Raw genomic sequence first — 13,053 nt, forward strand, 5'->3', positions numbered from 1 at the left:
GAAAATACAGATTATTTTCCGCACAGTTAACTTAAAAGGAAACTATCAAATTACAAATCCTACTCTCAGAATGTTTTACCTACCATTATTAAAAGTAAGAAAGACAACAGTAACAAAGATTAACAAAAAATAGCTTCTCATTTCCCCCCTACTTTGTTTACTTTCTGCATTTGACAGCTCTTTATATAGTCAGTCTCATTATTTCGCTGTCACCATTTTCCAGCTTTATGTGGGTTATTACTCAATAGCATGGGAAAGAAAAACATTTTTAAAAACCAGAAAATATGGCTGCAACACACAAAACTGGAAGGTGCAGGTTTAGCACCAGAAGCTATTTTTTTTTGCTTGTTTTTATAATTGAATTCATTTCAAATTGATGGTGAGTCAACATTTATGTCAAATTTTTACCCTAAAATTTTGTCACTCTCTCTCTTCACAGAGGGGGTTCAGAACCTTTCCAACCTAAACAGAAAAGATATTCTCAGTATTTTTCCACATCTAGTGACAAAGATATTCTCTCTGAGAATCATCTTTGAAACATAAGCCCATTAAGAAACCAACAATTTCTAACTCTGTGGCTACAAAGAAAAAACACCAAACATTAATCAACCAATGCAGTATTGCCTTCCCAATTCAGAAGAACTCCAATCCATCTGTTGCCGCTCAAAGCTTTTACTAATTTCAACAGTTAAAACTGACCAGATTGTTGTCTGTTTTCACTTCTAATAGTCAGAAGGGCAGCAGTGAAACTGTCAAGAAGGAGCTCAGTTGAACTCTGCTGCAGATTGGGAAGACTACAATGCAGCAGAAGAGGCAAGGATTGCTGCTACTCAGTAGCACCCTGCTCCCTCTGAATTAGTGAAAAAATTCTCACACTGATTTCATTAGTGCGAGATCCAGACCCAGGGAGGAATACTCAAAAATGTGGGGGAAGGGTAGAGAAATGGAGAACCTCACCCAAATTTGTACCAGCCAGGTGGCTCTGAAATTTGGTGGGCGAAGGGGGGAAGAATGGAGGAGGAAGCTCCTTCCTTCCACACAAGTGGGGCTTCTACTTACAAGCCAGACACAGTCCAATCCCAGATGTCTACACAGCAATTAAACAAACAGACCCAATTAAACAGCCTGTGCCCAGCAAGCCCTAGTCAGCTGACATGGAGCAGCTCTGGATATTTAATTCTAGTGGTGACATATCCAAAGTGACTTTTCTGAGAATGAAGAAAATCTCACACACCACTGATGAGTAGGACCAGTTTAAATGGAGATTTACTGACATGTGTGGGTTTAAGCTTTCAACCTTAACTCTGAATCAATTTTCTGTAGACACATTTCTTGTTTCTTTTTAGAAACAGAAACAAGTGACTGGCATTTAAAAAAAAAATCAACCTTTCTCACAAAATACACAATACACAAACAATCCTGCATGCCCATCTTCCATCTAAAGACAAATACAAATTTCCCCAATTTTCCAGTAGTAGATGAGGAAGGGGGAGAAGTTTGCTAAGCACACATAGAAGAGGATCCATAGGAAATGTTTTTTTAAAAAGAAGTTTTAAGGTTGTGTGAATAAGTGGTCTAAGCACAGAATACTGAAGCAGTAGCAACTCCAAAGTATATATAGCAAGAGGCAACAAGCAGGTCAACATGCCTGCTTGGGACATAAGGAGTGGAGTGAAATACTATTGCTTGCATCTGTTACATATGGTTGTGGAGGACAAAAACAGATGGCTAGGACTTTTGTTCCTTTAAAATGTTAAGTAATATTGCTGCCACGGGGTAATGTGATCAAATTTGTACAGTCAGATTCTGGTTTCTGACAGAGTTAATAAACCAATGCTTTTCAAAGGGAATCCTAACAAAACAAATAAATACCAATAAGGTACTACAAGTTTCTGTGAAAATGCAGAATTGCATATAAAGGCATGGTATGCAATAACTAGATGAAGATTAGCTTTAAGAAATCCAGGAAACAAGGAGAGATTGTGGTAAGACTATCAGCTCTTCAGGGCAGGGACTGTGCCTACACATGTGTTTTGTACAACAACTTGATCATGACCAGTTTCTCTGGGTACAACCATAATAAAATATTAAACCACTTAATTAAATAAATAATAGAACTAGTAATTACAAGAAGTGTAGTTTAGTTTGTTACAATCGATTTTTTTCAAAATTGTTGCCTCTGAGGACTAAGGAGTGAAAAACAAAAATTGTGGATCATTACCTAATATGGAGTGAGAATTCCTTAAAGCAAAGTGACCCATGAAGTACAGAGAAGCTGAATGCACTAGTTTTACAAAAAAAGGGGGGGGGGGGAGGGAGGCACGGAAATCATATGTTTTCTGAGAACAAATGACTGACTCTACAAACTCCAAATTTACTTGCTTATCATGGACCAATACTACCGGTAAGATGCTCACAGTAAAAATCTCTCTAAAATGGGTACATAAAGCAATTAACTGCATTGCAGAGTGAACTACTGAAAATCTTGCAATTTTCTTCTCAAAAACAAGAGTTCCTCCTCTCAAATTTGGGTAGGATTTAGGAAAACTTAGGACACACCTAATGCTGCACCTTGCTTTGATTAACCATTCCTTTTATCTTACCTTTCATCCTTTCCTGACCCATCCCATTCTCTGGCCCAATGACTGTTCCACAGTCTATAAATACTTGGGGGGAAGAGGGGAGAGAGAACAACTCTACAGTCCAGTAGTTAGGGCATCCACCTGGGAGACCCAGTGTCCATTTCCCCTACTCTGATGAGTCTATTTACAGAGAGTGAAATACCTGCAGCACGAGAAATTAAGAGCGTCTACACTACAATAAAACAGCTGTGGCTGGCACAGGTCAGCTGACTGGGCTCCTGGAACTCGGGCTGCAGGCTATAAAATTGAAATGCAAATGGTAGGGCTCAAGGTGGAGCCCAGGTTCTGGGATCTTGCTCCCTCATGGGTGTCAGAGCCCAGGCTCCAGCTAGAGCCTGAATGTCTACACTGCAGCCTGAGTTCTTTGAGCCTGAATCATCTAACCTGAGCCAGTCACGGGTGTTTTATTGCTGTGTAGACATATGCTTAAGGAGCCTCACATCAGAATATCACATAGCTCAGTGGTTAGAGCCCCTTCCTGAGACTTCTGTTCAAAGCCTCTCTCCCTCTCCAGCAGATGGGGGAAATTGAACCTGGGTCATCAACATCCCATGCAAGTGCTTTACCCACTGGGTTAAAAATTATAAGGTGGGCACCACCACCTCCACCAGCTAGATTTTTAATGTGACCCAACCCAGTAGGCAGCCAAACACTGATCCTCCCTGGTTAGCAAACTGCTCTGGTGTTTAGGCTAGAGATACTTGTTCAGACTCCTAGAGTGAGGCAGCAGTGCACATGCTCAGAGGCAGAAACGTAGGTGCTTTGAGAGCTTTTGCTCTGAAAATTGAAGTGCCAAATGAGTTTAAGCACCTACAGGGTTCAGTGGAGTTTTGTGAATCACAGTGGAGCCTGAAAGTGGGACTTAACTGCCTAAACCCAGATATAGGCACCTAAATCTGGGGATTAAATGCCTAAATCCCTTGTGAATCCAGGCCTGAATCATTAGTCATTCTAATTCAATCCCAGACTCAGGGCATAGACCTTGGCTAACCATGGGCAATGATGTTCAATCTATTCCTAGTAATTTCATATGCCAGTAGACCTTTCTTTTTTCCTTTAGAGAAACACAGCTCCTGTACAATTACATGATCATGTCCTGATTGTTTAAAACTATAGTTCAAACTGTGGTCTGCAAAGCTCCAAAGAATAGAATCATAGAATAGCAGGGTTGGAAGGGACATCAGGAGGTCATCCCCTGCTCAAAGCAGAACCAATCCCCAACAAAATCATCCCAGTCAGGGCTTTGTCAAGCCTGATCTTGAAAATCTTTAAAGAAGGAGATTCCACCACCTCCTGAGGTAACCCACTCCAGTGCTTCACCATCCTCCTAGTGAAAAAGTTTTTCCTAGGTCAGGTTTAAGCCTGACCTAAACATACCCTGTAGCTATGCTAGGAAAAAGGTAGCATGATTTTAGCTGGTCATGGGGTAGCCTCGGCTAAAACTGAACCAGATAAAACCCTGGTTTAAAGAGATACCATTATCTTGCGTGCATACACGTGCGCACACACTTTCATTGGGAATTTTTTTTCCTACTGTATCACAATATTTTTACTGCTACAAGATGAGTAGCAAAAATGACAAAAAAAATAAGCCCTTTATTCTCCAATAGTCATTATTCAGTTTGTTTACTTTGTGCATTTGAAAACACTTTGGGTATAACTTACTTCCCTTGTACATCAGTTTCTCTTAATTGTGGGGGTCTTTCACACAGCAATAAGGGAAAACACTTTTTAAAAAAAATTAAAGCTGGAAAGTGTGATTGTAAAAAAGTTGCAGGGAAAGTTTTGTACCCGAAACAAGATTTAACTTTTTTTTGAAACTAAAAAAAGTTCAAGTGGACAGCGTTTCCTTAAAAAAAAAAAAAAGTCAAAAGAACTCAGAAAAACGTATTTGAAAAAGCCTTCTGTTATTTCAAGCATTCCAAAATAATCCTTTCACTGAATGCAAAAATTGAAAGTGGAAAAATTCTTCTTAGCAAAGTCAACCACCAAACTAAATGATTAATCCTGCACATTTCCCAAAGCAGATGCAAATTTTTACTTTATAAATGGGTGGATAAAGATACTCAACTGGAGACATTAAGCCAGAGGTGGTCCACATGCAGCCTGCGGGACTGTCCTGCCTGGCCCCTGAGCTCCCAGCCGGGGAGGCTAGCCCCCGGCCCCTCCCCTGCTGTCCCTCCTCCCCCACAGCCATGCCGCCGCTTGGGCAGCACAGCTTGCACCCGTCTACTTCCCATGCTTTCCAATAAACCTGTCCTGCCGCTCTTAGCGGCATGGTAAGGGGGCGGGGGGAGGTTGGATAAGGGGCAGGAGGTCCCGGGGGGCACTCGGGACGGTTGGATCGGGTGGAGGTTCAGGTGGGGGGGGGTCAGGAGATAGGGAACGGGGGGGTTGGATGGGGGTGGGGTCCCAGGGGGGCGGTTAGGGATGGGGTCCTGAGAGGGGGCGGTTAGGGGACGGGGACGGGGACTCGATGGGTCGGGGGTTCTGAGGGGGGCAGTCAGGAAGTGGGAGGGGGCAGGGGCCAGGCTGTTTGCGGAGGCACAGCCTTCCCTACCCAGCCCTCCATGCCATTTTGCAACCATAATATGGCCCTTGGGCCAAAAAGTTTGCCCACCCCTGCATTAAGCCAATCACTGTATTTGGAGGTCAGAAAAATCATGGGATTTCATGAAGAAATGAAGGAGTAAGTCATGCTTGTTCAAAAGTGAGGGCTTGTCTACACTTACACTGGTGCTGCTGTTGTGCTGTAGCACCTAGTGAAAACACCACCTATGCCGACATGAGAGCTCTGTTTACACCAGGAGTTAGGTTGGTATACTTTTGTCACTCAGGAGTGTGGATTTTCCACACCCCTAAGCAACACAGTTATATCAACATAAGTTTGTAGTGCGGACCAGGTCTGAGGGATAGTCTACTTTACAGCAGTACGTTCCTGTGGCGCATTTGGTGAAGATGAGCTATGACCATGGGAGAATGCTCTCTTATTGGCATAATTACTTCACCTCAATGAGAGGCAGAAGCCATGTCAGCAGGAGAGTGTCTCCCGCTGACATAGCACAGCGTGGACACCGCTTTAAGTTGATGCAACTTACGTCACTCAGAGGGATGGCCTTTTCACACCTCTGAGCAACATAAGCTACATTGACTTAAGCGTTAGTGCAGACAAGCCGTAAGTGTCCAAAATTGGACCATTCTGATTAGCTGACTTCTAGTCATTCAGTGCCTTTAAAAGCACCTCAGAATTAAAGGATAATATTCATTTTAATACACAAAAAAAGTTAAGACATTTTAAAATGGTATTTCCAAAATATCCAATATTTGAGCACACACTAGAATCGTGAGGTATTATTTAAAGACAAACATACATACATTGAAGTTTTACAAACATAGGCAAGGCAATTTTTTTTTTTAAAAGTTGAGTACAAAGCTTGAGCTATTTAAATTAGGAAAGGTTTCAGAGTAACAGCCGTGTTAGTCTGTATTCGCAAAAAGAAAAGGAGTACTTGTGGCACCTTAGAGACTAACCAATTTATTTGAGCATAAGCTTTCGTGAGCTACAGCTCACTTCATCGGTGCCACAAGTACTCCTTTTCTTTTTAAATTAGGAAGTAAACAAAAGAATAAAGACAAAAAGTTAAAATAGTATTTTATAATAAATTAGTATTGTGTTTTATAAACTATATAAAAGATCAAAAATTATTTTCCAACAGGAGCTCTTTATATTCATCTTAAAATGTTTAAGCAAAAATATTAACTCCTAATGAGTTTGAATTAAAATATTTTGTATGTTATTTACTGCTTTGTTAAAATTTTAACAATGCACAAATCCTCACTTAACAGGAATCTACTTATACAGCAATATTTAGCAACTGAATCAAACCTTTGCCATGGCTGTAAGTAACGCAGTATTTCATATCAACATGTCTCCAAACTTTAGTTTAAGTATGGTACTTGATACAAAATACACAGTGCTAAAAGCAGAACTTTGTTAACGAGAGGTAGAAGCTTCTTCAGAAATATATTGGTAGTGCGATCACGGTTTTAGTTTTAGTGAACAACAAAATACTATGGTGAAGCTGTGCCAGGTTGGACAGGTTCTGAGAAGCGTTGTAGAAATTCCCTCCGTACACGTGATTTGTCCCCTTTCTCTCCTGGGATTGTGACTAAACTATACAAAGGCAGCAGCATCTGCTCAACACCAAAAAATACTGTAAATGAACTGATTACTCCATTCTAACCCAGCATTTTTCTTTACAATAGCAACAACTTACAACACTTTTCACAGGTGCCAACACCAATGCAACTTCTTCAATTAGTTCGAGAAAAATTTTGTTGAAATCCTCCCTTTAAAGACTTCTGGCAGAGAGAAACTAACCATAGATTAGGTCAAAGTTGTGGAACCAAGCCACTGACTCTCTTTGTTCTTGGGGAATTTGACTGGGGAGAGAAAAAAAAAAATCATCTATGCATATACCTAGTACATCTGAAGAGCTCAGGGCACTTTACAAGTGTGGATAAGCATTATTAGTTTGATCTCAGAACTGCATGAGAGACACTGTAGCATAATGGTTAAGCCAAGTTTTTTGGGCATTAGAAATCATGATTTGTTCAGAGCTCCTCCATAAACTCCCTTAGACCTTTGGACAATTATCCTTCTGTTCTTCAGACACTCACCTATAGCAGACTTGTGCAACTGCTCCCTCAGGTCAGAGGGCAGTTGAAGGGAACGTGAGAGTGAGGAAAAGTAATTTTACCTTATCCTGTTTCTTTTAGGGTTTGAAAAGTAGCCCAAGACAATGCAAATGTCATTATCATGAAATGTCATGAAATTATCCATCATCAAGATTTACTTCCCCTATCTGTCAACTTCAATGACAGAACAGTGTCTAGTTTTCCAACAGCCATTTTTAAAACACTGTACTATCCCTACCCTTGAAGACTACCTCTTCTTAAAACTTATGTGTGTCAAATTTTGTAGTGTAAAGTTATTTTGTTGGGAAAACAGAGGAACACTATGAAATATTACATATTTTACAAAAAAATTCAAAATTCAGACATTTTACTCTTTATTTCATGAGAATTTCTCTCACATACCCTGTATTTTGCTTTTGGGTTTTGTTTTGTTTTTTTTAATTACAAGAAAGATCACAATCAACCACAGCGAACGTCTACATATGTGCTGGGAGGTGCAATACCCGTGATAGCTCTCCTTGAGCTAACATGCTAAAAATACCACTATAGCCAGGGTAGCAAAGGCAACAGCTTCAGCTAGCAGCCCAAATGCATACTCCCCTGACCTCCTGGGAATGTACTCAAGAGGCTAGCACAAGCCTTTGGAAACAATGCAATCCTGGACAGTCATGAAATCACTGCTGTACTTCAAGTAAATTTATTACCTAATCCATTAAGAATCTTTTCAAGTAACAGGCAATGGCAACAAATTCCACTCCTAAAAAATGCCAAATACTGAAAAACTATTTAGAAATAAAAACTAAATCCAACTGCTAACTTCAGCTAATTTAAGGTGTATGTGTGGAGGGGAGGAGGGAAATATTTATTGTTAGAAACAACAGCACTTCAATATTTGAAAGCATTTTTTTGCAATTTGCTGCTGCATCATTAGTGATGTGGCAACACACCAGTGGAGAATCCCAACATTTCTACAGTCAAGCAGTACATACTATCCTGTACATAAACAGGAATCTATTATACTGCTTATACTGTAAGCTCCTTGAAGCAGGAACTGCCTTTATTTTTTGTGGTCTTGGGCAGAACTGAGCAAGCTGTCAACCCTAAAAGAGTAACAGAATAATGTGATTAATATATTCTATCAGACACAGATGAACTTGCAGTAATATATGAGCATTTTCTCTAAAATTCTTTAGTTTAGATGCAGATTTTTTTTTAATAGTGTAGCCCCAAGGAGCCTCACTGTGCTAGGCACTGTATAAACACAGAACAAAAAGATGGTCCCTGCCTAAGTTCCCTCTAAGCTGCACAGCCACACAGCAGGCTGTAAAGGGCCGCACAGGTGTGCAGCCACAGGGGCCTGGAGAGGAGAGAGGTAAGGGGTGGATGGGGAGGGGTGCAGGACTGCTGGCAGGGAGAGGTGCCTCTCCCCCAGTGCTGCTGCAGTGAGAGAGGGCTGGGGGGGACTCCTCTCTCCCCGGGGCAGCCTGCACCCAAACCCCTCATCCCTGGCCCCACCCCACAGCCCTCACCCCCTCCTGCATCCCAACCCTCTGCCCCAGCCCTGAGCCCGCTACCACACTCCGAACCTCTCTGCCCCACCCCCGCCACACATCACCCCCATATTGATGCACATAACACAATTCATTCCGCACAAGGATGTAAAAAATTAGAGGGAACACTTTGTCTCTGCCCCCAAAGAGCTTACTATCAAACTAACGAGTTTAGATTTTAAGCACTCTTCTCCATCTCCGTCCTTTCTGCCAAAATTCATTATTAATCTCTTGTTTTGCAGCTGAGCTTCTTGTCAACACAAAAATATCAAGTTTTGTCACTTGGACAGGAATGTGTGTCCTTCAATGCTTTTCTGTAAAGGTAATGTTCCACAGTCTACAAAATCCTCCTTAATACTGAGCTGGCAGCATTGGTGTCCAACATAGCTCGGTCCTTAGCCATAAGGTAATTGGACAAAACATTGAAATCAACAGACACAAAACAAAACAAGTTGTACCAAAAAAAAAAAAATACTGAATTATAAAAAAATACCAAAGAAAAAATATATGAAAGACCCTTATTAGAAATGGATTACTCTAGCAGGAAAAAATATATCTCAGCAACAAGAAAGGATCGTCCACATTCTCACATAAAAACAATTCAATTTTGAATTTACGCAAATAAAAAAATTGATTATAAGGTGCAGTATGTACTTCAGTATTTATGTTCTAAAGATCTGGAGTCAACGATTCTTTAAAAAGTACCTGGGGATATCTGAGTATTTAGGCCCCTATCCTTCAAACACTGAACAAGTAGCCCCAACTGTCTTCAGTAAGATATGCTTGTGCAGAGCTCTGTCACGCAAGCAAACGGTTCACAGGATCCTGTGAGTACAACTACTGAATGTCTCTTTTTCAATTCCAGTAACATCATCCATATTCATCTCTCTTCTGCTTTAAAAATCATCTGTATTAAGGATTCCAGGACCCGATCCAATGCCCAAGGAAATCAGTGAAAAGACGACAAGATGACTAAAGGAGAGAGAGTCTAAAATTCAATCCTCTGGTTGAAGTCTAACCATACAAAGTAATTCTGGACTGTCATTTTCTTCTTTGGATTTAAACAGAAGTCTCCTTTGGTAAAATTTTAAAGTTTGGTTTGGGTAGAGGCTAGGAGGAAGAGCATAGTTATTGTTTACGCTACTTATTCTATCATTACTTTGTAAACTATTCAGTTTCAGATACCAAAGAAACAGTATCTGATTTTACTGCCTTATCACCACCACCTTGGCATATAAAACAAATATGCAAGCAATGTTGAGAATACCTTTGTTTACTATGAACTCTGCAAATATAATTATTCCAAATCAGCAAACAATTTTCAGCTCGCAGTGATTCTCCTAACAATTTGAACATGCTTTATTTTTTTGTTCCTTCATATTTTGTCTGTAAATTAGGGTTCGGACCTTGCAATGCGATCAGCATGGGCAGACCTTTGCAATTCTCTGAGGACTTCATGTTTTCTGCAATTTTTAGAATATTTGACCAATATTTTCCTTTACATCTCACTCCAAAGGAGAAAGTATCAGCTACAGAAGAAGGTTAGACAAATACCTTAGGCCAATTTTGAAAACTCCATTCATAAAAAGAGATGACGTAGAACTTCTAATAACAAGAGTATTTATTCAAAGTTAGAAAGGAGGTGATCTCCTAGCACGGACAACAATAAGCAACATGCAGCATATTTACTTGCACTCCACCCAAGCTACCACCAAAGGACCCGTTCGCAGAGCACTGCTTGTCACTTAGGCCCAGAGTTTTTAAGACACTTAGGCATTGCAATGTCTGATTTCGGAGTCTAGATCTAATTTTTAAATGAGATTTAGGCATTTAGGAGCATACTCCTGTTGACTGTGAGTGGTTCCTAAGTGTCAAAAGCCTGGATGAAAATGAGAAGGACAAACAGTCACATTTAGCACTATAGTGTCTCTTTAGATATCAAGAAACCTAAAAGCATCTTTAAAATATTTGTTATGGAAAAGTAATACCATCTGTTTGACAAAACCTGGTACTTGGCACACCTATTTATCTTTTCATAGGCTAAGAAAACAAGTCTTACAATCCTCACCATATTAGGTGGGTAAGAGATCACACACAAAACTTTTGTTTATACTATTTACAATGTCCTTCAAAACCATCAGAGGGGATTTGGATAATGTTTATACATGGTTGACACACAAAAAAGGACTCTCTTTCAGTATGATACATTACTGAAAGTAACCTCTACATATTATCAAGAGAGGTTACAGTTTTATTAAAGCAAATATTAAAAAACATATAGTACACAAGATTAAGAAAAGAGCATCTGTACAATTACTCCAGCACTTGTCCAGTATACTACTGAGGGGGTGAGGTGGAGTAAAGACAAACACACACAGCCCAGCAAGTTCAGGACTGAGTCGGACCAGGCCCAATTTCTTACAGCGAACTGCAGCTCAAGAAGAGCAGGAAGCGTTTATTCCAGGTCTGAACCGTTTGCCACCAGCAGCTTAGCGGTAACCCTCCCATGCTGTATAAACAAGCCCTGCGGTGTCACGGATGGCGGGGAGCAGGGTGCAGCTCCGCCCGGCGGGGAGCGAGGCTGTGCGGAGTCTCCCACAGGGCCTTGCAGGGCCGTGCCCGCCCAGCGGAGCGTTCACCTGTGGACCGGGCAGGGATGCCACAGCCCGCACCTCTCCCCGCGGCAGGGAGCGGGCGAGCGCCCCGCTCGCAGGGCCGCTCGCCACCCCGGGCGCACCCCGGCGGGACCCTCCCCCTCGGCGTCCCGAGGCGGTGACAGGGCGCCGCCCCGCCAACCCTTCGCCCCGGGGTAAGGGAAACGGCGGCCTCCTCCCGCAGCGCAGCCGCCCCCGCTCCCCGCCCGGCCCCCGGGCCAAGGCAGCCGCAGCCAGCGCCCTCCACCCCCGCTCCGGCGGCCGAGCCACCCGCACAGCAGCCGCCCCGGGCCGGGAGCGGAGAACGGGCGGCAGCCGCGCCACCCACAGCCCGGCCCCCCCGGGCGGCGCGAGAGCAGGGCGCGGCGGGGCTCACCTCGGGGTGCAGGATGGGGACGCAGCCCGCTTCTTTCTCGTACTCCTCCAGAGGCGCCGCCATCTTGGTGCGAGCCCGCCGCCCGCTGCATGCTGGGTAGCGCGCTCCCCCCAGCTCGCGCTGGGGCGGGGAGGGAGCCCCGCAGCGGGCGGCCGCGGCTGGGATGCTGCGCTGTGGGAGGGGCCGGCAGGAGCGAAGCTGGTGACCCAGACTCGCCCCCCCTCCCCGGCTCGAGCCCCTGTGGCGCGAGCTGGGTGGGGAGCGCGCCCAGCAATGACCCGCCCGGGGACGGGGTCCGCTCTCTGCTCCCCCGCGGCTCCGGTTGGTCCCGAGCCCTCGCTCCCTCCGCGGGCAAGTGGGCAGCCCCCCGGGAGCAGCGGTCCTGGGCCAGCCAAGAGCCGACCCCAGCGGGCGGGGGCGCGAGCAGGGCCAGGGTCTTTCCTCCCGGCGAGCCGGAGTCGGCGTGCGCCAGGTCGGGGCGGTGAGAAAGCTGGTGGCCCCCAGCCGCCTGTCACAGTGAGTTATGAGGCTACGTCTGCACTGCAAAGGTAAGTCGACCTAGGTCAGGTCGACTTACAGCTGAGGGCTCCGCCGTGAAACTGGCAAGAATGACCGTCCCCCGTCAGTGTAAGGAACACGGCCTCCCCGCCTCCTCTCGCTGCACCGACAAAAGCCCTGCGCCTCTGGATGAGGTGGTTTTATTATGGCAGCTTAGCAGGGAAGTTACATCAGCGGGAGGAGCATCTCAGTGTGTACACCTCCACTGTTTTGGCCACAAAACGGTGTACTGTTGGCAAGGCTTCAGTGATGGGGCTCCAGCACCGCCTCACAGCCTGACAGGGACGATGGAAGGGGGAACAATTGTACCAGGAGCCTGTGCTCATCCTCCCCTTTCCCCCCTAGTCTGTGATATTTGTGTAACTAAATCAAAACGGGACAGGTGGGGGCGTCATGAATATGATGTAGGAGGGCTCCAAATTTCTCTCCAGGGGCTTGAAGCCTAGTCAAACACCCAGCATTGTAACTGGCACGAGTGTCGGCATGCTCAGCATGCAAACCAAGGACTGAAAAGGGACAGGATGCTGACTTACTCCTCCCAGCCTGAGGCAGGTTGACAGCTGTGTACAGAAGCT

The 13,053-nt window shown here is 44.0% G+C and overlaps 1 protein-coding gene across 3 annotated transcripts in view; it reads right to left on the reverse strand.

Moving 5' to 3' along the window:
- Positions 1 to 12,580, reverse strand: part of ZDHHC17 (zDHHC palmitoyltransferase 17) — a 128,655-nt gene extending 116,075 nt beyond the window's left edge. The window contains exon 1 of one of the 3 annotated variants that reach the window (XM_073327711.2): positions 11,921 to 12,580. In XM_073327711.2, coding sequence (XP_073183812.1) covers positions 11,921 to 11,983 — 63 coding nt within the window. In that variant the 5' untranslated portion in view covers positions 11,984 to 12,580. The remainder of the gene's footprint in view (positions 1 to 11,920) is intronic. The other 2 variants (XM_073327709.2, XM_073327710.2) reach the window with 2 other exon arrangements.
- Between the last annotated feature and the right edge of the window lie 473 nt (positions 12,581 to 13,053).

This window comes from Lepidochelys kempii, chromosome 1, assembly GCF_965140285.1.
Source record: "Lepidochelys kempii isolate rLepKem1 chromosome 1, rLepKem1.hap1, whole genome shotgun sequence".
NCBI classification, from domain to species: Eukaryota; Metazoa; Chordata; order Testudines; family Cheloniidae; genus Lepidochelys; species Lepidochelys kempii.